Below are 26,202 nucleotides of genomic sequence, written 5' to 3' on the forward strand. Positions count from 1 at the left end.
ATTGTGTTGGTTATGAAACTGTTGTAAGCCCATAGTTGCTGCCAGTTTAATAAAAAAATATCACAGATTTCACTGATTAAAAAGTTTTTTCCGGATCATCATTGCAACCTTGTGAATTATAATAAAAAAATCATTGTGTAACTGGAATGTCCTGAGCTCATACATCTCGAATGCAATTATTCTGACACATATTTCTTCATTTTCAATCGACACTTGTTATCAGTCAAATAAAAAAAAAAAAGCAATACATCCATGTTTGAAGCAAATGTTTTAATCTTTTTTTAAGTGTTAATCACTAAATAAGACACAAGTTTTAAGAATAAAAAAAACAAAACAGCATTCATGTTTACTCTGAAAATCGGTCTCTAAAAGTATAAAGCAACAAAAGGAATCCACACTGGAGTGAGTTCACTTAAAAGAAATCTAAATATTAGAAGAAAACATTTACACAGATATATTTCAGTCCCACATACTTTTGATAAGCTAACAACATAATAATAATTGGTGTGATTTGAAATATTATTTTGAATTGAATTTCTGAGATATAAATATGAGAAAAGCAACACAATGTAAAAAAGTAACATATTTGGTACCTCAGTCCAGACTGCAGTAAACTATATTTAAAACTAAATGTTGGATATCAAAAACAAGTTTATTCTCACAGCTCTGGGGCTGATTCAATCTCTTTTGAAAGTTAACACACTCACGGTGCAACACAAAGTGTTATTCCCACAGCTCTGGGACTAATTCAGTCTCTTTTTAAAGTCAACACTCTCACGGTGCAACACAAAGTGTTTCCAAAAAGTAAAAATGATTACCTAGTCTTTGCTCTTAAAAAAAAACTGACTTCATGCTCTGTTCTGCTACGTGTAGACCAGTTAATCTTGAAATAAACCCAAAACCTGAAAAAAGGCTTTCCCATCAATCAGAAATGTTGATATTTTATTATTATTTTAATCTCCACTGGTCACATGAGAATATATTTAGTGTGGATCTGCGTAGCGGTGTAGACTGCCACCAAGTGTTCCTGCTATGAACTGACAGAAGACGCAAGAAGCAACAAAAACTCAAACATACACACATTTTTATTTATTTTTAACATTAAAAAATACAAATCACACACACAGAAGACAGATATCAACAAACAAACTGCTACATTCTTGAAACAGTTAACTATTGAGCGTTTCAGTTTCACACTAAGCAAAAAACGAAGCACACTTTGACCTATTACTCGCAAGCGGACATCAAATACATTTATTTTTTCTGTTTTACACCGACACCTTGTGGTCGATTATGTAGAGAAATTATACAGAAAATCATTTCCTTTAAGGCCGATGTATATAATAGGGCATAACAAATACAAAAAAATCTAACAAATTGTTGATCCAGGAAATGTCATGAATGATTTTGCAGCCAGATCATGGCACAAATGTAAATTAAGCAGAGCTGTCTGCAATTTTAATTCCTTTACAAGCGATCATGCCTTTTAGCTTTCTGATCTGAACTCGTTCTGTGACGAGATGGGACGGAGAGTCGGATACACCTATTAAAGGCAAGCCGGTGGAAGAAGTTGGGTTTAACCCTGGAGAGACAACAAACAGGCAGATAGTCCATGTGATAGTCTGGTGGGTATGATGTGTGGATGAGCAGGAGACGGTAAAACAACATTGGGTTTTGAGTTAAATTTAAAATAAAAAAAAAGACAGTAAAATGAAAGGCACTTAGCGTCGCACGTGTGTTCTGAAGGCTTCATGAATTCAAACAGAAGAAACATCTATAGATTTTGCTGAACCAGGGACAACTGGTTTTATTAAAGGAAATATCCACCCAAAACACTTAAATGTAAAATGTATGTTTTATTGTCGATTAATATAAGGATTCTTTTCTTGATTAGTTGATTAATAGCTGCAAATTAAACAACTAATTGATTCAACTGTTTAATATCCTCAACAACGGCTTGTTTGGTTGTACATTTCTTCAATTCTATGGAAAGAGGCAAAGCATAAAATGTCAAAACATTTGCAGCTCAACAACAAAGAAGTTTGGGAGCAGAGATCTAAAACTTAGACACTAAACTACAGATTTTAGTGTCACTACCTGATAATGAAAAATGAAGCACTTCATTCTAGATGCAGCGTTTTCCACAAATGTTTCATAATCATGCAGGGAGATCCATCACAGAAAAAATAACTCCCTAGAACAATGCCATATAGTTAGCACACATATTTTTGAAGCATTGTTCTCTTTCTGTTTTTTCATGGTAGAAGTCCCTCTTTCCATTATTATTGCTGCAAATGCTTTCCGCACATACAACTATTGAAATAAGTTCACACATGTTCATTGGGATTTCCTTTAAAATGCAAAAAAATGAAGAACTTAAGTAGTAGCAGTAAGGGCAGAAAACTATAGAACAAATGTAATTGTGACCACACTGAAGCAGCCTTCAGATTGGATGAGTTTTACATACAGTAGTCTGCATCGCCCCCTTGTGGTTAAACAGAGACATTACAGGCACAGCAGTTAAACTCTTTAACATTGAAATGTGCAGATTTATAGTCCGTCCTATCGTTCAATTTTAAGCTACTTAATGAATAAAAGAGCCCTTGTTTACTCCCTCACCTATAAATTCATGTGGGATTCAGTTTGCACATCAGGAAAAGAGTGAACATGGAGCACAAGAGGAGGAGAAGCAGTGATTCAAAGAGTGCTGCTGCCCTCTAGAGGTTCAGTAAGGAAAACACAGATTACCAACAGAATAAATCATGGTGACAAAAAAAAAGAAAAAAGAAAATAAAGACTGGGAGGAAATTGACAAACTGTTTCGATGCTGTCGATGTGAAAGTTGCAGCGGAGGAATGTTTTTGTATGTAAATGTTCTCAGGACGCATTATGTGGCACCAAATCATTTGTGTGTACTCTTTTTTTCCTATTTGTTGTGTGTTTAAATCAATGATGGCATGTACGTGTGTGTTTGTGTATCTGTGTTAGTGTACTGAGCTCAAGCTTTAGTCGAATCCCTGCCAGTCGCTCTGTTCAGAGTCGTACTCCAGCTCCACCCCGATGCAGCGGACTCCCTCCAGCAGCATGGGGGTACCTTGGTGACGATCTAGAGAGGTGGCAGAGACGGAGAGAGAGAAATGAAATCCCTAATCAAAACGGTTCATCAAACACCTTAAAACCTCAGTGAGCAATGGGCTTAAGACTTTGGTCTGCAGTTTCTATGTTCATGCATTTATTTATACAGTCAGATGTTTCCAGGATCAGATACCACCTGTCCATGTTATTATTTATTGATTTATTTGACAGGAACAGTGCACCCCCTCTGAGCTGTGAGTCCCTGGGCAGGAAACAGAGAATAACATCTGTGTTAAGAAAAAGTTTGATGTACGATGTCAATAGGGTGAGGTCTGATTGTGGGAAAGGTGAGGGAGCACAGTGTTTTTGGAGCTTTTCTATATTTGATCACTCACATGTCAGGGTCTTGCACACTAGTCAAATTGTATTCATTATTTATTGAAAAAAGGTACTTATAACCTTTTGGGCTGCAACTAATGGTAATTATTAATTCATTATTTTTCGTTAAATGTTTGATCTTTGAATTGTCAATAAATGGAGTCCAAGATGACGTCTTCTTCAAATTGCTTGTTTTGTCCAAACAACCCTCCAATACCCAAAGATATTTAAATAACAATGATTTAAATCATAAAAAACCCCTGCAAATCCTAACATTTAAGATGCTGGAAGTGGTGAATATTTCTGTGTTTTTGCTTGATGAAAGATTTAAATTATTAAGAGATTCTAAAAATAGCAGTACTTTTCTTTTTTTCCTCAGTTGATTAACCAATTTACTGTTTCAAAACTAATGATCACAGTAAACCCAAGGTCAAATATATTATCTATCTCTCTCTATATATATACAATGCATTTATTATGACTCTTATAATGAAACCTTAAAAATTCTTGATTTCTTTAATGACAATTTTTCAAGAAAATGTACATATCTTGATTAACAGATAACAAAAATGATAACATCTTGATTTATTCACTGCTCCTTGGATACCACAACAGTTAGCCTAATATCCTGTAGGCGATGTAACCAAACCAGACTGGACACTGAACGTACCTGCAGCACTAAAATATAATATGAGACTTATTCAGCATCTGGTCTGAACGCAGTGGTGCAGCTCAGAGTAACAGCAGAGGCAGAGCTTAATCCTTTGATCTGGTCGTCATCCAGGCCTCAATTACACACAGACATCTGGACAGATGTTCAGGCCACGCTTTGTGAGTAAAAATAAACACTCACCTCCAACACAACCACCACACACGCGCACACACACACACACACACACACACACACACACACACACACACACACACACACACACACACTAGCTCTACTATATTTACTCATGCATTAATGGAAACACACATATGACCTCTTTACCTAATTCTTCATCTGCTAACAGAAATGCCAGGGTCTAATTCCGTCTCACTGACACCGATTCAAGTGGAGAAAATGCAAATCTATTACAGGCTCTTTCCTGCCTTACAGAGCTTGACGACAGCAGATAACTAATGATGCAGTGTTTGAGAGCAGTTTTGTAAAAAAAAAAAAAGAAAAAAGAGCTTTGACGCTAAGGATTTGATATTCCCCCTGTTGTACTGAGAAGATCCTCTGCACAATTTTTGTTCTACAGATGTGTTTTTATTCTAAAAATGTATGTACCGGTAAACCAAATGTAGCTTCCTACTTTAAAAGGGCTGTTAGTGATTAACTTGTGATTTGGTGACAAGTGCCGTTAAAGTGACTCTGACCCAGAGTACAGAGTCACCAGCAGGAGGCAGTAGCTCGTCAGTAAAAATAGTGCAAGTTCAACTTTCATTTTCTCCCTTAAAGGTGCAAGATCAGACAATGAGAGCATTTCAGTTGCCTGTCAATGGCTCTCGACACTCTCAGCTAATGATGCTAACAGCGCAACCATCATTGGAGAGCAGAGTGGAAACCATGAGCTAACCAGTGGGGCATGCTCGCATGCACAAACAGGCACTTGGGATTTTTCACTGACGTAATACTGAGGGAAACACTCAGTTCCCCACCCGTCAAAAAAGGCATCAAAAGCTCACCCACAAGCTCTGGTGCATATGCAAAGATTATTATCACTTATCATAAAGTAAAGTAGCCTCACCCATGACTCTGGCTTGAACTTTCACTTTAACACAGACGTCCTCGTTGGTCTCGCTCAGCAGCAGCGCCTCCTCACACAGAACTCCCTCCTGCTGGGCCATGTATTCACATGTCACCTTTAGACCTCCTGGGAGACACAGAGAGAGAAGAAGAATAGGGATTGGATGGATTTCATCATACACACATAACACACTCTTTGTGTGTCTCTCTGCGTGAGGCGCTGTTTTGAATATGAATCAGACTGATACCAGACAGACAATGGTGTGGCCAAGAAAACAAAATGATGGAAAAATAAACGAACACAGTCGTCTGATGAGTTAACAGTCATGAATAAATTAAACACACACATGCACAGATGTACATCAAGTCACACCTGCTGCTGTTAAAATCAGCTGAGACACACATACACAGCTCCAGACACAGAGTGTAATAAAAGGGTGTGATAGTAAACTGAAAGTAAAGGTCAGAAACCTGCTTCAGTTACTGGCATTTAGTGGGCACGACTCCCAGAAACATTAGGAGGATCACCTTTGTCCCAAATTAGCAGGTTTAGTGTTGAGGGGGGGGATCCAGTTAAGACTCACACACACTCGAGTTTGCCGTTTTATATGTGTTTTCTGACAGCACGACGAGGGACAGGGAATATAACACAAACGCAGTAAAAGTGTTTGAAATTTAGATTTTTAGGATTCCTCAGAGACGGATTGCTGAGCTAACACTGTCTCAACTGTCTGTTCCTGTAATCCTCAGCCATCTGCTCCTCCACCCAGCCTGGAACAATGCCGCTGACAATTACTTGCAAAGTGTTTTGTATCAGGTCTGCCTGCAACAAAGACAGACACACACTAAACTTTGTATTTCCTTCGTGTATTACACTCTGATTGAATGTTGCATAGGGTGTGTCTCAGGGATGATTCAGGTAATGAGGCACTATGTGAAAACACATTTAAAGGGGATTTAAGTAGTTTTTGCAGCCTGCAAAAACATTCTCACAAGAGCAGTTTGACGGCAAATTAGAACAGAGATGTGACAACAACTTCTACGGATTAAAATGCAACACTGGAATGAAAATATTGCTGTGTGTTTTATGTTTAGGCTTGAGCTAACAGGGGAGGAAGAAGATAAGATAAAATAAGATACAACTGCATACATCCCAAAGGAAATCATTGTGCAGCAGCTGCAGAACAAATTAAGAAAGACTGGAGGGTTTAAAGGTCAGAAATTGAGAGAAAAAATAAGCTTACTGCAGATATATTGGCATCGACGTATATGTCTAGCTGATAAGTGATAAAAAATGCCAAACTTGGTTTTTGAGGTCATTTAGAAACAGTGTCACTGTTACATAGTTTGATTTTTCAACTGTAAAGTCTGTTCAGTTCATATTCTTGTCACAATTTTGAAAAATGTAAGTAATTAAAGAGATCCTGGTCAATAATTACTGTTAATGTAACAAAAATGTTATATCAGCCTTTAAAACTGTATTAGTCAGGCTATATTCCAAAGTAATACTTAAGTGTGGCATTGACAAATGGCCTTTTTTAATTTGTGCAGATTATTATGGTCATTTTGACACTTCACTGGTGGTTTCCAAGACCTTTTTGCACTCCAAACTGCAAAAGTTCAGATGGCAGAAGCTCTGAGTTAATCAAAATCAGTGAAGCGTCTGCCTTCATTAGCAGTTTTATACATAAAGCCACAACCACAACCAGTTTAACGGGGTCCAACAAAGGTGCAATACACAGTTCAGTGTTTGCTCAAAGTTTGTTAGGCAAGAACAGAATCCACTTATCCGCTATATCAAAGTCTTGTAAATTAAAAGTGGTTCTTCAGTGTACCTTTATAAATATTGTGATTATACTTTTTTTTATCAGGATATTTAGTGTAAAAATGTAGAAACCTAACCAATGCTAAATGAGCAATACTAAGAAAAGACCAAGATTGTTTCCTTGTTTCCAACTGAAATTTTCTTCAGTGTTCTTCATTTTTTAAAGATGCACACTCTGCTGTGTGTATTCACGTTATGTTTTTCCTCATCCTCTCATCATCTCACCCTCTGGTGCCGGTGTGATATCAGTGATCCGGAGGTGTGGACTTGGTACCGGTGCCGGACACACATCCTTCCCCAGAGCTGGGACCTCGGGTAAGGTGAAGACTATCTCATAGCGGTGCTGCGTCTTTAGGAAGCCAACCTGCAGTGGGGGAGAGAGATTTGTTGGAAGGAGAAAGACTCAAGTTAAGATTTAGCAATTAGGAGGAAAAACAATGGCTGTCTTTCTGTTTCCCTCAAACTTTTGACTAATCCGTTTGTAGCATAGGGAGAGGGATTTATAGAGAGGACAACAAGCTTTGGTTGGACACACAGTGCATAGTGTAAATCTATTACTGCTCAATAAATACAGGATTAGCTTCTATGAGAAACATGGATAAGTAATTCTCATAATCAATACACTGCTGGGCTGTTTTCCTTGAGGGAGTCCTCTAATGATAATCATTAGCTATTGCTCTGCTGATCTTAATCCCCCTCACCTCTGCCAAAGTAGCAATTTTAGCCTGACCTCCCGGATTTCAATAAACTCCAAATACTTCCAATAATACTAATCCCACATGAAAAGGTTTGTCAATAATTCAATATCTTAATCTTATTCCCGGTTACACCTTGTACAGCAGTTTGAAAGCTGAAGCAAAGACTATCCAAAAAGCTGCCAAACATGGACCCCGAGGAGGTAAAATTAAAAGTTGCCATTGGTTTTCTGTGTGGTAGCATTGAACAGGTTGAGTGTCTGTTACCTTTGCTGATCTTAAGCATAGCCAGAGTTAGAGCTGGAATAATGAGTCGATCGACAGAAGATTAATCTGTTAAACTATTTTGATAATCGATTCATCGTTTAAGAAAAAACTTAGAAACTCTATGATTTCACCTTCTCCAACCTGAGAATCTTCTGCTTTTCTCTGTTTTACAAACTTCATATCTTAAAGTGTTTGACTGTTACTCTTACAAAACAAGCAATTTGAAGATGTCACTTTGAACTCTGGAAAACTGCTAGTTTTGCCATTTTCTGAAGTGATTAATTGAAAAAACAGTCAGATTAATGGACAATAAAAATAATCATTGTTCGTTGAAGGTTCCTTTCCAAAGTACAGAAAGTACCATCAATTATTCAATTTGAAGGGATTAGTAGCCACAAAATGGTTAGTTCTTTAACTGATAAGATGATCAACAGAAAATGTTATATTTGATTAAATGTTTCAGTCATTTATTAAGCAAAAAACACCAATCATCATCTTGTTTCATCTTCTCAAATGCTGTTTTTCAGGTTTATATCACTGACTTTGAATATCCTTTGATTTTGAGACTGCTGACAGGACAAAACAAGCATTTCAAAGACTTGCCTTTATATCTTTTGCTATTTTCTGACATTTTACATACTGAATAACTGAAAAATGTATCAAAAGAATGAATAATAAATGAAAACAATCAGTCCCAGCGCCTAATTAAGATCATCAATCAGGTTGTATTTGAAAAAAATGGAGAAGAAAGAAATTAAAATCAGGTTCCAAATTATTACGTAACACAGTGTTGTCTCCTGTTGCTGCTGCATAGAGCACAATTCACACCTTTTCAATTCATACTATCAACATGCAAAATTTAAAAGGAGGCTAGAAGGAAGTGAGATTGAGAGCAACAGACAGGTAGAGAGAGAGAGAGAGAGAGAGAGAGGGAGAAGTGATGTAGAGGTAGCAGACTAACATTTAGCAAAGAGAAAAATTCATGAGGGGATCATCACAGAGAGGAGTGAACAAAAGCCTCACAGGGGAGTCAGGAAAAAAATGGAGAGACAGCAAGTGAGAAAAAGGAGACCTCAGGGAAGTGCATGCGAGGACAGATAAGCCTAAAGCCCCTCCAGCTAGAGCAGCAAACTGCAGCTTCAGCCCCACACGACCCTTCGGTTAAAGCAGCAGAGCAGAGGCTGCAAACAGCGTGAAGTGAGAAGCGAGAGAGGGAACGATGAAGGAGCGCTGCCGAGAAAAACAATCATCATTCTGTGAGCGTTGTCCCACGCATGTCCAGGCACTGTGATCTGCCTCTGAATAAATAATTTAACATGAATTTTAATGCTGCAGATTTGGACCAAAAGGGAAGCTGCTTCAATGATGGAGAACAAGAAGTGAGAACCAATGCGAAACATTTTAGTTAGTAAGCAATTTAAAGTGTAGTTTCTGAGTGCATCACTGAGTAATGACAGCAACATGTTTCTTTTCCAAAGATGTAATATGTGCAATACTTGGAGTGGGATTTACCCAGAGACACAAACGACTCATCTTTCATCGAGAACAATGGTGCAATTCTTTACTCAACTTGAGGGGAAATACCACACATTTTATGAACTTATATGTCCAGTTCAACAAGACGATTCAGTCAGTGAACATGCAACAGTTTTTACTTACTAGAAACTGGAGATCCTTACACGTAAAATGTCACTGGGAGTAAAAACAAACAGATAATCCTCCGTTGACATTGTTTTGGGCACGAACCTATAAGATTTGTGAGCTTTTTTAAACTCTGGTTTGCAGCTGTACGAAATGCTAGAATATTAGATATTCAGACACACCAGAGTTACTGAACAACTTTCAGTATTATTGTGTTATGTAAATACACAATAATACAACATTTTTACACGCAGTATGGTATATAGGTGGCAAAATTGATACGTGGGAGGGAGAAAAAAAAGAAAAAACATCTGTTGTTTGCATTGATATGCTGGTCTATAATATATATTATCAGAAAAAAAAAAGCTCATGAACATAATCTGCAAGTTCATTAACATGGCAGTCATGAGTCACACAAATAATTTAAATTGGCCTGTGCAGCAACACTTCTTCGGCTGATCTCTGTAGCACTGACAGCTGCTCAATTCCATCCCCGGCTTCACCGTCTTCATCAGAAACGAGAGAACACGCTCAGAAACATTAACAAGGATTTGTGTTGTTTCTTCAAGACCCTGCCAAATGATCGAAATCAAAACTGGTATCCATACAGCTGTTGTATGCATGCCACTCTCAAACCCACACACTCCACCTCTTTGGTCTGTACAACTCCCCCGGCTATTTCCATAGCAACACCCCCCCCCCCCCAGCTCCACCATCATCCATGACGCCGGGCTGACAGTACTCTGTGCCCACTCTGCAGCACGCTTAAAGAGCTTTGAGAAACACACTCACACAAAAAAAACTGGCTGCGCTGTAACTGTGAAGGTCACAGCCAAGTTTGTAGTCCATCTACACGTGCACACGCAGCTTTTAAGCAAAGTGATTTGGCTGTGAATTAGTTTCAAAGCTTGGAAAAGGATTAGTTACAGCGAGCGTGTACTTTGGGTATTTCTGGTATAACTGAGAAATAGTAGAGGAAGAAGGCTAACCTGAAAGCTCTCTGAATGTTTTTGGTGTCTGTTAAGACGGAGAAGAAATCCAAGTTGAAGAAAAAAGAAAGAAATATAAATGATGGAACGGAATGTCTGAGTGGTTGAATTTATCAACAAAGGTGAGAAGATTCAGTGACAGTAAAAAGAGAAAAATGAGAACAAAGAACACTTCAGTCATTCTGTTACCTTTATATAAATAAATACTGGATTCACTCCGCCTGCAGAAAATGTGAGCTACTTGAGATGCACTTGATTTCGTGTGCCAGCCACTCAAAGAAAAACAAATCCATGACTTGTTAAATAAATCATGAGGTTGGTCCTCTGGCTGTGTTCATGTATTTTTCTCAAACCATTAGATCAGTGCTTTAGAATGGTTTTCACTTAAGTAGCTATTATTGATCTTATTATGTTACTCTTTAGTGCCCTCATCAAACATCTAAAAAGACTGCAGCCACGCTAGCAGCTCTGTGAGCCTCAGCAATGATTTGAGCTAATTGCTAAAATCATCAGTCAAACATGTTTCCTGGTAGCTTGCTGATGTTAATATCTATAATATTTACCATGGTTACCATCTTAGTTTAGCGTATCAGCATGCTTACAATTGCTAATTAGCCCAGAGGCTTATGGGAAGTCCATAAGTTCTGTAGGCATTTGGTCATTAAGAAAAGTATTTGACTTGATTGTGGCGCGGGATGAAAAGTCTGAGAATCAAGTTATTACAAGCCATCCTGAGGGGGAAATGAGTATCTGCGCTAAATTTCCTGGTAATTCATTCAATAGTCAATAAGACATTACACTCAAAAACAAAAATGTCAACCTCGTGGAGCTCCGACAATTAAAGTCTGGGAATCGCCAAAGTCATTAGGATTCATCCTCTGGGGACCATGTTTAGATATTTCAGTTTCATGTTCTGTGTTTAAATGCAGCCAATGATGTTTGCTGCAAAGTATACCTCATGTTTCTCTCTCTATTCTCACTACTAATAATGGTGCACTGGTGAATATGTATTCTCACCAATACAAATTTAAAGAGAATTTGCTACAAATAACTGATAATAGGACAATGAAGGATTAAAGAGCTCATCTATGCTGCCTTTGTTAGCATCACAATCATCAACAGCTTTGATGTTAATGAAGTCTGCACAGCTGAAGCACGGTAATAGTCACTGATCTTCAAAAATGAAGACACAGAAATAAAGTTTTCCAGAGGCTCCTGCAGTTTTTGAAGTTCTTTGGAGCCGTTGGCAGCTTCTGTTGTCTTTACTCTGCTCCTGAGTTGGGCTTCCCCAGGGTTCAACAGCTGACAGCAGAGAACGGATGAGGACTCTGATATCATTGCTCTGTGCCTTTATAGCCGACAGAGGAGATTAAGGGTGATGAGAAAATACTTTAATCTTCTCCTGGGTGTTTCACAGATGAAGCACATCAATGCCAGTAGAAACTGAGGGCACTGCCCCTCTAGATCAAACAGTTACCGTCTAATATTATATTCACCACTTGAAAAACATGGCACCTAGGGAAGACGAGCCCCTAATCATGACCAATTACAAGAGTTACAAGAGTTTCAGGGCCAGTGGGCTTTACGATGACCGAACTAATTTAACATCTGCTTCAAAAAGAATTACTTCTAATGAGCGGTGGTAAGAAATCTGTTTACGTCTGGCTGTTTACTTACATTGATTTGTTTGCAGATGAAGTAATAAAGGATCTTTTGCCTGTACAGTATGAACTATCTATAACCCTTAAACTGTCGACTCCCTGTCTCCTCCATACCGGCTCCTGTTTTCTTCCATGTAAAACAGTATATCATGTGTTTTAATGGCATCTTATTATTGTGAATCTGATCTACAAAGATATTATAACCCTGGCAGGAACGTTAACTTGGACTTGGATTAAGTGATCTATCGTACATGGTGTCCATGAAGCAGATCCAAGGGAGCATGTGAGGATGCTAGCTGATAACTGAGCTCGGTAAAATAGATGATAATTATCTAATAACGATAAAACATTTCCAGTATTTTAGTTTAGACTCCTGGAAACTAAATTCCTTCATGCCATATCATCATGAGATTGCAACTTTTGGTGCATTTATACAAAAGTACAGCACACACATTTCTGGTTTTACTTTGAATAAAAACCATGACGACTATTAAATTAACCTCTTATCTAAATGTTCGCAATCATGTAAACCCGGAATCTAAAAAAAATGACACAGAGAAACTCAAATCAAAATATTTTTTAGAGATCTTCCTCGTCCACTGTATCTATCAACTTCAAGGCAATCTCAAGATTAAACACACCTTGACCATGAAGTTGCCATCATCCTCGGGAGTCACCATGACGATGGAGTCATGCAGCTTCTCGTCGAAGTGAACATGTGATGGGGGTCCGGCGGCGGGGGGTTCCTCTGAGAAGCGCACACCTCCTGCCTTCGCACAACCTGAGTGGGAAAGAAAGAAGAGCCGATGAAGGTCAGACATGAACAAATAAACTCAAACTGGATCCTTTTAAAAAGGGAGAAAAGACGCTTTAAACCGCCCCATTCAACTCCTTTAAGTGTAATAATAGAGTGGACTGTACAGCACTTTGCAGATACAATCACTCAGACCTACTATGGTAGTTTGAATGCTCAGGTAGCTGCGAAGGCCTGAAAAACACACACAAGCACTTATCTAGGCACACATATAGTCTATCATTTAGTGTTGACAGGACTAAAGGACAGAGGAAGAGAAAAGAGAGATCAAAAAACAAATTAATAGTTGAAGGAGATAAAAAAAATAGTCTGAAGAGGGGAAATGAGTAAAGAGAAATGAAAGCTGACAAAGTCTGCGAGAGAGGAGAGGATTTGCAACAAAAAATGGTAGAAATGTTGCACTACAGCTAGCTTCAGTTGTAACCATCCAAAGTGTCAGTTTGTCACTGAGGAGGCTTGTTGGAAAAAAGTCTAACAGAGACTAATTATAGTAATAAAGTGATACTTTCCCTGTATTACATCCTCTTTATTCCTTCAGCAGATCAGATTTTTGGTAGCAAAGGGGTGAGGGAACAAAATACAGTCCTGTTTTGGTAATATTTTTTTAAGAACAATTGACCAATAATTTCTGCCCCTGCTGATATGATGAACTCCATCCTCATTGACCACAACTACTTAGAAGATATTGCTGTTTGCAGCTGAATGCAGGATACTGGCAGCTTTAATACAGTTTGAACCTTAGAGATAAACAAAATAAAGATGGCCTTTTATTTCAATCATTTACTATGGTGGATTTAAACTGCTAGATAAAATACAATGTGTCATCAAACTTCCCTTTTCAATGAAATTACATTACAGAGTCCTCCATGCCAGTCTCTACAGGTTCCCAGTGTTTGGATAAAGGAGCTAAAGAAGTTTAGGCTTACAAGCTAAACATGTTATTTCCCTTTAGGTTTCAGTGTTCTCAGATGACACTGAGACACACTGATATTTATTGTTCTCCTGCCCAGGAATTCACTCCCAGTGTGAGAGAATGGAAACGTGGTTCTCCAAATAAACCTCCTGCTCCCAAAAACAACAATCCTCTTGGACAACAAACAATTTGTCTTAATTTCTGCTCAAATGGCTCTGATTCTGATTATGAAGCATCACTTTCCCAGAGCTAAAACCAGATTAAAACATGTTTAGAAGAAAAACAACATGCAATATATTTATCATTGGCTACATTTACATAACCTTTGAAATGGTTGTTGTCCTTTTTCTGGGACTCATCCATCACTTAAACTTGAATACCATCCATTTCACAAAGAAACTCTTAAACTAATGGCTGTTTCAGTGTGTGCGTGTGTTTGCAAATTTGACTCTGAGATTACCATATTATATTAAATAAAATAAGAAATATTTGTCCACAAGGGGAAGTTTTGCTTTGGAATTAGTGCAGCACACATCTTAAAATAACACTTAATCAAAAGGACAGTGCAGTGGTACACCAAAGGACGCAGTGGAAAAAGATATGTATAATATTGCACATAGAGATAAAATATTTAAATACAAAGGCGTTTTAAAACCAGGAGAGAATCATAAAAGCCATAAACCCATAATACAAAAACCTAAATTCAACAGCACCTCCTTCTTTTTTTACTGTTTTTATTGCTTATTTATAATACTTTTTTTATTTTTTTTTTTATCTTGTCTTTCTTTACTATGTCTCTTGTGTGCACTTTACTCTATGCTGCTGTAAGCCTGCAAATTTCCACGCTGCGGGACTAATAAAGGATTATCTTATCTTATCTTATCTTATCTTGAAGAACTATAAAAGCAACGATTAACCTGTTTGCTTGTTGAGCAGTGTTATGGAGGTATAACACTATTTTAAACCCCGCTTTAAACCGAAAACATATAATTGTGGAAGTAGTCTCGTTAACAAACACACACTCTCTCCGAGCACCATCTTTCTTTTTTGCCATCCTTCTAATTATTCTCGATTTATTCAAAAACTTCAAAGGTGCTCCAATCAGCATTGTGGCCAACGTCCCTGAGCTTTGTTTTGTCGCCAATAGTGCTGATTGCCAACTCTATCACAGAGCATAGACTAGTGTATCTTGTACCTAAAAATAAATATGCACTATTCACAGGGTGTTAAAACGAACAAACAAGGTATTTTCGCCAACACACTGAACAGGTATCTGGATTCTATATTACTAATTCAGTAAGCTAGATGGTGGTTTATTAACACTGGCTTCAAAACAAGGCTGGTTAACAGCAGAATATTTTCATCTACATTTCTCATTTAAAGAGATGACTGGATTAAAGCATAGATTATCAAAATATTATGATGCAGTAAAACTAGTTTAAGATAAAACGGAAGTAATAACAATGGCTTAAGAGCTTTTAAATCTTTTTACACATCTTTTACAAGGCCTTGGAATCATCTAACTATGATGAACAATAAAGTCCTGCATAAGACCAAAAAATTGTTATTTGGATTTTTCACATGAGGTATATTTTCTTTTGTTTGGGCTTTTACCACTGGTTTCAAGTGGAAGGGACTCAATTGGAAATTAGTGATGCCAAAGACTTCCATGCACCAATCACGATTTACAAAATTGAAATAAAAATCTGATGATTGTTGCTAAGGTTGCCAGATTGCTGTCAATCAAACAGTCCCGATGAAGTAGATTACCTCTTAATAAATACCTGAATTTTTCTTTTTCAAATATAAACATGATTGTTACTTATTCAGTCATATATAGTTTGGAATCAAAGTTTTCAGGGAAAAGTATTATGGTCAACCTGACAGAATTTCCCCTCCACATCTGAACCAAAAATACTCAAATCAAACAAAAGATTTTTGTCAAAAGAGATTCACTTGACTTTCTCTTCAAAGCCAAAACAAGTCAAGGTGTAATTGGTGCCACCTGTATTAATTATTAAGATAACAGAGCCTGATAATAATGTAACAATAATCCTGAAGTATAAACCGAAAGCAACATAGGATTTAAATGAATTACAAATCGCTGAAACAATCTTTGCCTTACTGTGCAGAAGATCTCCTATATGAATGGATGTAAAACTGTTCATATTATATGAAAGTGAATCACACCTCAATGATTCATTTTTTTAATACTGAAGAGACACTTAAGTAGTCTACTGTGTATAATTGCACCAGTGCTTTTAAATTGAATTCATATGCTGAATTGTGTCTTTGCATTAAATGAAGCACAGGCCATTATTGCCCCTTTGACATTAAACTTTTATAAAGACTCATATTAGAGATTAGAAATCCTTGCTGTCAGCAATCTGGGTCACAATAATGAGCTCAGGAGTTATATAATGTTCCATATGTGTAGAATGGTATGTGTGTTTGTTTGTGTTTGTGTGTGTGTGTTTTGTGTGTGTGGGGAGGGGTTATATTAAAATGTTGTTTAATATGTAAAGCGGTACATATAAAAGGTAGCGCAGTCTGCACAACACCTTGCAATATTAACAATATCCCGTGGTGGAAGTTCTGATTAAAGATATACAAGTGCAATATCCTAAGTCTCTTCCAAGATAAGGGTTGACAAGATTCAGGGGTTGGTTAATATCTTAAAATGAGTTTTCTTTATGACAATATGCCTTCTATTCATATATTCAAGTAAAAGATTATTAATGGGTCTTTTCCAATTCAAGATTTCCACAATTTTACAAAAGTGATATCTATTTATGAAGTGAACGCTTATTAGAAAGTATATAAAACTCAAGCATTTGAGCACAAAAATGTAATTTCATAGTGTTTGGAGTTAATTATTTAACATTTAACAATTAAGAACATTGTAACATTATATCAACTGGGGACAGTTAAAAGACTGACATTTTCCCCAAATGCAAACATGATAACATCATTGTAAATGTTATATCTTTGGGGTTTTCAACTGTTGGTTCACACTGTTTGTCTCAGCTCAATTTCTATATTAACAATCATATTTTTTATCTTTAATGCTAGACAATCTTTCCAACAGCTCAAAGTTAAGTATGTATGAGTCACTGCGCTAATTACAAAAGTTACATTACAGCTCTCAAATCAAATACCAATTGAATTATTCCCTATGCTTATGTAAGTATATAGTTTTTCCCCTATATAATTAAGACTCTTCTCATGACTGAATCAATAGACCAAGACTTAAGCTTTAAGTTCATCATCACATCATTACAGGACCTCTAATTTAAGGTCACCACTCCTGTAATGAGAGGCTTTTTGTATGAAACCTATAAATGCATACAAAAGCGCTCCATTACTGTAATTACATTCACTCACAAAGCGTAATAATGGTGGGTTTTCATACTGTTTGCAAGTCTATCAGCAGTCAGAGTTGAGAAAGGATCCATCATACCCTTTAGAGTTTAGTAAGAGAGGAGGCTTTCATTTGAAATACGTCTAATTTAACATCCTCTCCAAAGTGAGAATCAATTCAAGAAATATTAACTATTAAGGTAAAACCATCAGTGGCATGAATGTAAGACCCACAATGCAGCTCTGCTAACATGTGAAGTGTATTAACAGACCAATCACACATGCCTCAAAACACACATTAGACATCATAGCTGGTCTGCTTACCAATGCTTATTATCTCATAATACTTCTCTAATTATAATACCGTAACACAATAAAGCTTATGTATCTGTACTGAACTGTAATGTTCTTTCAATGAGGATATATCACTTGAATGTAATGTTATCTTAATAATGTAATAATATATAATTTTAACTAAGATTCCTCAAAGGTTTCTTAGACACTTTCCATGTTCTTTTTAGTTGTTAACTTTGTGTTATATGTAAATGTATGGCCATGTTTCCACTGCATCAGAATGTAATGACCCTGTTTTATGGCTTTTCCCTTTATAGTGGTTTACTGTGTCTTTTTTATTATGATTGTGGATTATGTCACATCGGTACTTGCCCTTTTATGTACACAAGTGTGTACCTTTATAATCAAAGAACCAGATATTTCCTTACCATCTAAAATGCTAATGTTTTGTAATGACAATAAAATCAGAGTTTTGTGCCAATCCAAGTCTTGGAAGTGCTGCAGCTGTCAGTTACCAGAATCCGATGCATCCAAAATAACTTCTCTTGCAGCACTGTTCATCGAGTTGAAGATTGCAGTGAGTACTTCAGCTCTACTAATCCTGTCCTGTCCTCAGGAATCCAATAGGTAAAGGACTCATAATTCCATGATTTAAAAGCCTCAAGAGCAATAAATATGACCATTCATGACTGTAGTGACCAACCACTTGGTACCTGAAAATAGGGCTGAGCGATAATTCAATATGATAATTTCTTTCAATGGATTCCTATAGAGATATCGGGATACACAATCATGATGTCTAAATTGATTATAAAAAGCCCATACTAACTATAATATCTCAGAAAATCTGATGTGAAATATTTTGAGGGAACATTTGAAGATTACGGTTTTGTTGTTACATCACAATTTAGATTATTTTAATGTATTGTCTTAATCTGATTGCTCAGATTACGTATTACTCTATATGTGTGCATGAATGTTAACAGTCAGTGTAGCTGTATATGTATTGTATGTATTGTTAATGTATGTATTTTTTCTCTTTCTTGAAACTGTTATTTTAAAGCTGCACTAAAGTTCTTAATTAAATGAGTACTTAATACTTTTAATTTGTCAAGTATTTAATTCAAACAGTAGTAACCAGAAGTAGGATTTACCATGTGGGTACTTCATATAGACTATTTATTTATTGAATTATTAGAAACATGCTATTTTATGACATATATCCTTATCAAGATATGAAATGACCCATATCGGGATAGATTCCCTAAACCTAAAAGGCCAACAACTCATTTAACTGCACAGTGTTTATACTGCTGTGTAATGTGTACAATATCACCTGCCTAAGTTTGGGCCTTCGTACCATTAAAGGTCTCCTCTCTATTGTCACCACTATGGTTATTAATATGTGAGGCAGCTGGCGTCGACCTTGTTCGCACTGGAAAAACACATCTGTCACGGGCACAATATAATGCATCACTTTAATGTTTACTCCTTCAGCTCTTTTTACTTCATTTTTAACCTATATTATTATCTTAACAAATATGTATATTTAATGTAATTGCACATTTACAAACAGCCTCAAAGCAGTAGAAGAGCTCTGTGCCAGGCTCATTATCACAATACTGAGATCTGTTGCCTCTATAGAAGGGTCGGATAATCTCAGACAGAGCCAGAGCAGCACACACACACACACACACACACACACACACACACACACACACACACACACACACACACACACACACACACACACACACACACACACACACACACACACACACACACACACACACACACACACACACACACCCAGACCCATAATCACGTGGGGTTACGTGCATGCAACCCCACTGAACTGGCTTATTTCAGATTAATCTCTATCTACTTCCTTTCTCTAATCTGTCTGTCAGAATATCAGCCTCTGCTCTGCTGGATATTACAGAGCTCTGTTAGCCTATCAGCCCTCCTCTTTGAACTCCTTCTGTTTTACCAAGACCTCATTACATATAAATAAAACCAAAATCTGTATGTTTGTACAGGAAAAGTGACCCTATTTAGTTTCAATCAATGCATTGTCTGCAGGCTGGACATGTAAACTTGTTTGCTTCTCCCTAAAACACCATTGTCTGCAATTGATCAGCTCTGTCATGTGATTTCCAAAATGCAATATGGTCAAGCTTCCTTCCTGTTTTGATAACCTTGAGTCATCTTTCCTCCCACTGTGAATCACAAGCTTCTCCATCTGATGAACGCATTAAGAAACGAACACACCTGGGACTCTAGCATTTCTAAAAGACGAATTCAATTATGTTTTTAAGTACACTGCTTGCCAGCCTCACAGTTGGATAGAACAAATCCATCTTTATCTACATTTCTCCTTTTGTATCTCTTCTCCTTGCCACTGCTTCCACAGAGCCCTCTGATTTCATTGTCAGTATTTTTCAAAAGAAACACAAATATATGACTGTGACAAAACCCATACAGAATAGTCGGCTATATCAGCATACAAAGTGAGTTTAGGGAAACATTGTTAAATTCATCAAATGTCTTAAGCCCTATTTGCACCGGACTAGTCTAACCTCTGGATCTCTAGAGATTTGTAATAATTGTGGAGGTCTTCTGTGATCCTTATAGCGTGCTAATCTGCCATGTCCATAATTTGGCAAGTTAAAACTACCATATTTTGCCAAACACAGAGGTCTTGTAATAATATAAGTCCAGTGTGAATATTTTTTTTTTTACAGTGCAATAACAGTGTTTTAAATGGGAGCCAAATGTAAGTCACTCAGGTGTGAACAGGACTCTCTCCAGAATACTATACAAGCTGTTGTTATGGTATATACATGGAACAAAGCAGCACTTGCCTACCATTTCCCACACAACTCTCATTCACCACTTTGCTCCTTCCCAGATGGCCACTTTGTGGTGAAAATATTTCATAGGAACGATAAAAATTAAATGAAGATAAAATATGAGCAGAGCCATCTGTGTGTGCCCTCTTGACTTTGAGTCATTCGCTTCACTTGCTTGCCTCACTTCTCTTTCTCTTCTTGTGCACCGATTCACTTAAGCTGAACAGCCGATCAGAGTGATTCATCTATTTGATGCCGTTATTTCGACATGCTGAAACAAGTCTCCAACAAGGGAAGACTAGTGCCACCAAAAGTTCAGTTTTTCCTGTTATTACAAACAGTAATGCCTTTCAACTGCCACCAAAAGTTCAGTTTTTCCTGTTATTACAAACAGTAATGCCTTTCAACTAATCGACATTGGAGAGGATTTTAAAAAGCTAAGAAAATTATTATTACTAAATAACTACAATAGTGACAATAAAGTCTGTATAAAAAAATGGTTCTTCATAGACCCTTGCCTATTGTTAAAGTGTTCTAAGGACACAAGACCATCACTGCACAATAAAAGCATCAGAGCTCTTATTTATAAAAACACATTCATCCTCCCAAAGGTGGCAACACTTTCCTACCTCTCCTCGAAAACAACAAACACTCTTCCTGTGACATTTCAGTCCACCCCAGACGCATGATAAATAAATACAGGAAGTCAATAGAGAGGCTTGCTTTGCATCGCCATTCATTCAATGACCTTCTCAAAGACAACAAAGGCCAGTAAATTGATGCTTGAAGACAAAAAACAACCATACTCCACTGGGGAAGTGATGAAGCATATTCATGGTGGTAATAAAAAAAACGCTGAGTCTTTTACAGCCCTTTATGGGTGTTGTTCTCTTCCAGTGTTTTTCATTGACCCCTTTCCTGCTTTTGAGGAAATTAATTTGCTTACCTTCACAAAAATCTGTCGCCAAGATGCTGACACAGACTTGCAAGTATCAAGACACCCTTTTCCCAAGAAACCCAACCGCAAGAACAAATTGATTGTGAATTTAAATCTAATTGATTAGCCTTCCTTCAAAGCCCCCAGGATGTCTTAAAGGTTGAAAAGGTTAATGCGGGTATCTCAATCTGTCATCCTGGTTTTTATTTTTATTGCCAGGCCTTCTAAGAAAACAATCCGGGGAAAGATTACAGGAAGTTTAATTCTCCTACAACAGATTATAGGATACAGCTACAAGCATCATGATAGCAAAAGGGCTTATTTTATATGGACAGGAAGGAACCCTTGCACTTAATTGTAGCTTTGAGCTATATGTGAATTCCTGTTCTATATGCACCTCAAATTATATTTTTGCAAATCATTGCTATAAAAAAATACCTATGAGGATAAGGTGCTCTGATTGTGATGAAATGGAAAAAGAGAGAAACCAAATTATGCCTATAAGAAATCTGTATATATTAACAGTAGACTGAGTTTCTTTCTGATTGTCAATAAACTGGGCAGTTAGGACCTCCCCTACTTCCCCTGAGATGAATTTAGGCAATTCATTTTGCTTATTGTTGCTACACACTTGATTTAAACAACAGACACATGAGACTTGATCTTGAGACAGTGGGTTAGCCTGGGCAGCCTAAATCTTAGATGTCACTACTGCCTGTCCTGTTTGCCTCAAAGCTGTATCTACAATTTAAAATGCTTTCCACTGCTTACCAGAGCTGTAGAAAAACACTTTGTAGTACTGAAAGACTTGGGAGAAGTGCCTAAAAATATATGTAATATTGGTGTATATAACAGTGTTAAAGTATGTGAACAGGCAATGAAGGCAATAATAAATACTCACTCTTCTTTGCAGCAGCCATGTCACAGGAATTGGTCCAGTACCGACACACTTGGACACACACTGTCACAGCGTTGTCATCTCAGCAGTCTGACCTCAGAACAACCCTGCAAAACAAGTTAGGATGGAGGAGACAATGAGTGAGAAGCATTTAGCAATATAAAGAAAGCGGGAGAGACACAAGAGACATAAAAAATAGGCAATGATTAGATCAAGAAAAGAGCACTGGAAGAGAAGGAGCAAGGTAAAGGTTGAACAGGAGAGCGAAATAAAACGGGGAAATAACATCTCGCCACATTAAGCTTCCCTGGGGTGTTTTTCTTTCTAAATGCCTGACCCCAGGTCATCCTGTATTTCAGCTGAGAGCACAGCTGTGCTGCACTAGTCAATCCAGGAGTACCAGAGACGCCCAGCAGAGACTTCAATTAAAGGAAAACAACAAAACAGTTTAAGAGGATTACCTAGGGGCTGAAGCTGTTGTAGACTTTGCACAGATGGAAAATGTTCATCACATCTCTGGGAGGTGCTTTATATAAATATTGAAATAAAAGGCAGGATATAACTGGCAGCACATAAGCAAATGGGATAGTTGGCAGGTTTACGTAATATATGGCCACAATAATAGTGAAGAGAGCTGCTTTACTCTCAGGCATTACTGATGTATTACAGCAATAACCAACCCGTGTTCAGTCTGACAACATTCTCCAAAACCGGGACTATTACATAATATCATATAACAGGTGAAAGCTTTACATGAACACAAATAACATTATTTCATCCTTGCTTAACCACAAAACATTGCTGGTTGCTGCTTGGTGACTGTGAATATACAATATCTGTACTGTGGTGGCTTTTGAATGTTGTTTTCAAATTTTTATATCACTTAATGCACAGCTAATACCTGATCTCAGCAGGGATAGCTTGACAGATGAGGCTCATGTACGCAGTCATGTTGCAGACATTTCTTTTTTCTTGTAGTCATGATCAAGGTAATCTTATTTCAATCTAGACACATACAAAACATCTGACAACAGCCTTGGAAATAGTCTTGTTAAAAAAACAGTTCCAAGCCTGACCTTTTCCTTAGAAATCTGTAATTCCCTTTATATATATATATATATATATATATATATATATATATATATATATATATATATATATATATATATAACCATTTAATTGTCCCTTTTACACCTTTTCTAACAGGAACATCTCACATCTGCGACACCATGATGAATCAGTTGTGGTTTGCCCTTCCTACTTTTAATGTAATTAGGCTGGGAATGGAGATGAAGCCGGCCAGGATGCAGAATTTTTCCTTTTCATAGGAGAGAGAAGGGTGTCACATCTTGGAACAGAAAAATGTCACTTCCACTGAGAGTAGGTTGGAATCAGTTAATGATCCACTTTTAACATTAGGAAATATCAGTGCTGTTTTGGGGCGCCTAAATGGGTCGCTATGATTAGAAAAACCACTGGTGAGATTTTAATGTGCATGCCTCCACCTTTGAGAGCAGCAGGGTGACACCAGTATATCTGATTGATGGAAACAGCTCTTCTGACATTGATGTTACAATATCAAGGTTTTCCCAGAGCTCTGCAATACTTTGGTGTGTACAAAGTTATCATAATCGATAGAAAATGATCGCAACACTTATGAATATATAACACAAGTTGTAATAAACCACACTTATCCTTTAAATTGATAATTTTCCTCAAGTCCCCCCTGCATTGGTGACGGTTATTCATCTGCATTACAGGCTGGTTCCTCCTACAGTAATCTTCAAAGGGTGTGAGCACTGACCTTAATTTACATGCATGACCACCTTATCTAAACCCTGAAGCACAACCAAGCTTTGTCGCTGACAGCGTTCCCTCTGCTCTGTGCCACAGCTGACAAATTAAAAATTGCAGATGCCACAGAGAGCAGCAACAGGCACCCAATCTCCTGCTTTGAATTTATGCTTGTTATTTTGGGAAAGTGATTTGATGGTTCTCCATGTGAAACAGGCACATGCTGGAGAGACAGCAAACATAACATTCACTATAAAGTTAACATTATCTCATTATACATTAACCCTGTAGCTCTTTACAGCTGTTCTTGGTTGCACCAGTCAGTAATCTGTGTGACTAGATCTTAAACAAGTATGTGGTTAGTTTTTAAGTGAAGCAACAGAAAATGAATCTGCAACATTATCAGTCAATTGATCATATTTGTCATTTTTAAGCAAAAATGACAAACATAAATTCTCAAAAAACTTGGCTCCAGCATGTTAAATGTGAATCCTTGCTTATTTTCTTCGTCTTTTATGATGATAAATTAAATATCCATACATTTAGACTGTTTGGATAGTTTAACTTGGTCTCTGTTTTCTGGCATTATATAGACTTAAGGTAAAAAATATATATATTACCTCACAACACTGTTAACCTTGTATACAGTATACTCAATAAGATGTGGACACTGACTCACTGGACTGTTACCCTTAACATGTATCTTCATTCCTGCCCTATACTGCTACTGAGAGTGCTATCAATAGTAGCTTCAATGATGCCTCCTTGTAGCCAACAAATGTATTTATTTTGCATGAATTAAACCTATCTACAAAGCATTCTACTTTTCTCGCTCTTATTTGTGCATTTATTAAAAAATAAAGTTAAAATGATTTCTTCTTTTGAATCCTAATGCAGGACAAAATAACACATCATAACATAACAGGACTGTGCCTTAAGTAGAAATGTAGTTTCATTTTGAGTACCTTTGGTAAAAAAACAACAACAACAACAACAACAACAACAACAGTAACAGTAGTCTACACAGTAAACACAGCAGCCAGACACAATTAATGATACTGTATTGTAACATTGTAAATAGCTGTCCCAACAGGTGAGTCTGTCCAAGCTCAGTGATGGAAATCCCCCTATAAAAGTTGTCGCTTTAACACAAACTGTGAGATTTCTTTTGGTTTGTTTTCATTCAAGCTTACCTTACTTTTATTCACTGCAGGCGACGCTGGTGCATATAACTGTGCAGATAACCGAAAACGTGCAGTGCGTGTCTGCAGACGTGTTGTCTGGTCCGGGGGGGAGGAGTCCGGCTCGATCCACCAGCAGCTCAAAACACACGAACCGACAGCAGAACCTCCACTCCCCTCTCTTCTCGTGCGTCTTTTTTCCGCTGCACTTTGTCAATTTCCGCATTTAATCACGTGGTTCAGTCATGGCTCCTCGTGTGCTGCTTGCTTACATTTTTACAACCCAGTTTTCCACAGATATATATATTTTTTAGTTTTAAATTTAACATACACCTGAGAATCCTGCACGATTCTCTCTACTGTCTGCTCAGTTTTGCAGAGAAGTTAAATTCAAAGCTGTGTGCAATGCAGGGGTTGGCCTACCTCTGCAGCTCCAACCACCAGGGATGAATAGTGTCTGGATGGCGCCACCTGCTGGTGCTTTGTTGCCTGATGTCAGAGAGAGTTAAAATTAAGAGTGTGCTCTTTCTATAATACACATTTAAAGTTGTTTTTCTAACATTTGGCTTATCCATTAAGTCATTATGTGACCCCACTCAGATTCATCTTGGGATCCACTGTGGGGGTCTTGACAACCAGGTTCGGATTCATTACATTACAGTCATTTAGCAGACGCTTTTATCCAAAGCGACTTACAATAAGTGTATTCAACATAGGTATTCAAGAGAACTACTAGTCACCAGAAGTCATAAGTGCATCTCCTTTCTTAAACAAGCATCTAAGAGCATAAACCAGAGCAAAAGTACAGTGCAGAAACAAACTAATATGAATACAATAAGTGCAACAAACTAATACGAATTCAATAAGTGCAACAAACTAATACGAATACAATA

The 26,202-nt window shown here is 37.3% G+C and overlaps 1 protein-coding gene across 2 annotated transcripts; it reads right to left on the reverse strand.

Annotated features, from left to right (window-relative positions):
* Positions 1-1,067: 1,067 nt before the first annotated feature.
* Positions 1,068-25,747, reverse strand: adissp (adipose secreted signaling protein). Of its 2 annotated transcripts, none has more exons than XM_054601503.1 (6): positions 25,327-25,747; positions 22,338-22,441; positions 12,908-13,047; positions 7,239-7,377; positions 5,190-5,315; positions 1,068-3,106 (listed from the first exon to the last, which is right to left on the reverse strand). In XM_054601503.1, exons 2-6 carry the CDS (start codon positions 22,354-22,356, stop codon positions 3,006-3,008), a joined length of 525 nt encoding a protein of 174 aa, XP_054457478.1. In that variant the 5' UTR covers positions 22,357-22,441; positions 25,327-25,747; the 3' UTR covers positions 1,068-3,005. The 2 variants fall into 2 exon arrangements, with proteins under 2 accessions (XP_054457478.1, XP_054457477.1); XM_054601502.1 differs by having other exon boundaries at positions 25,322-25,747.
* Positions 25,748-26,202: the final 455 nt, after the last annotated feature.

The sequence above is a fragment of the Anoplopoma fimbria genome, chromosome 7, assembly GCF_027596085.1.
Source record: "Anoplopoma fimbria isolate UVic2021 breed Golden Eagle Sablefish chromosome 7, Afim_UVic_2022, whole genome shotgun sequence".
In the NCBI taxonomy this organism is placed as follows: Eukaryota; Metazoa; Chordata; class Actinopteri; order Perciformes; family Anoplopomatidae; genus Anoplopoma; species Anoplopoma fimbria.

Coding starts and splice junctions, on each gene's coding strand:
- adissp (XM_054601503.1), bottom strand. Junction 7,378..12,907: donor ATGGCAACTTCATGGTCAAG/GTGTGTTTAATC, acceptor CCCCCACTGCAG/GTTGGCTTCCTAAAGACGCA. Junction 5,316..7,238: donor TATCACACCGGCACCAGAGG/GTGAGATGATGA, acceptor TGTGTCTCCCAG/GAGGTCTAAAGGTGACATGT.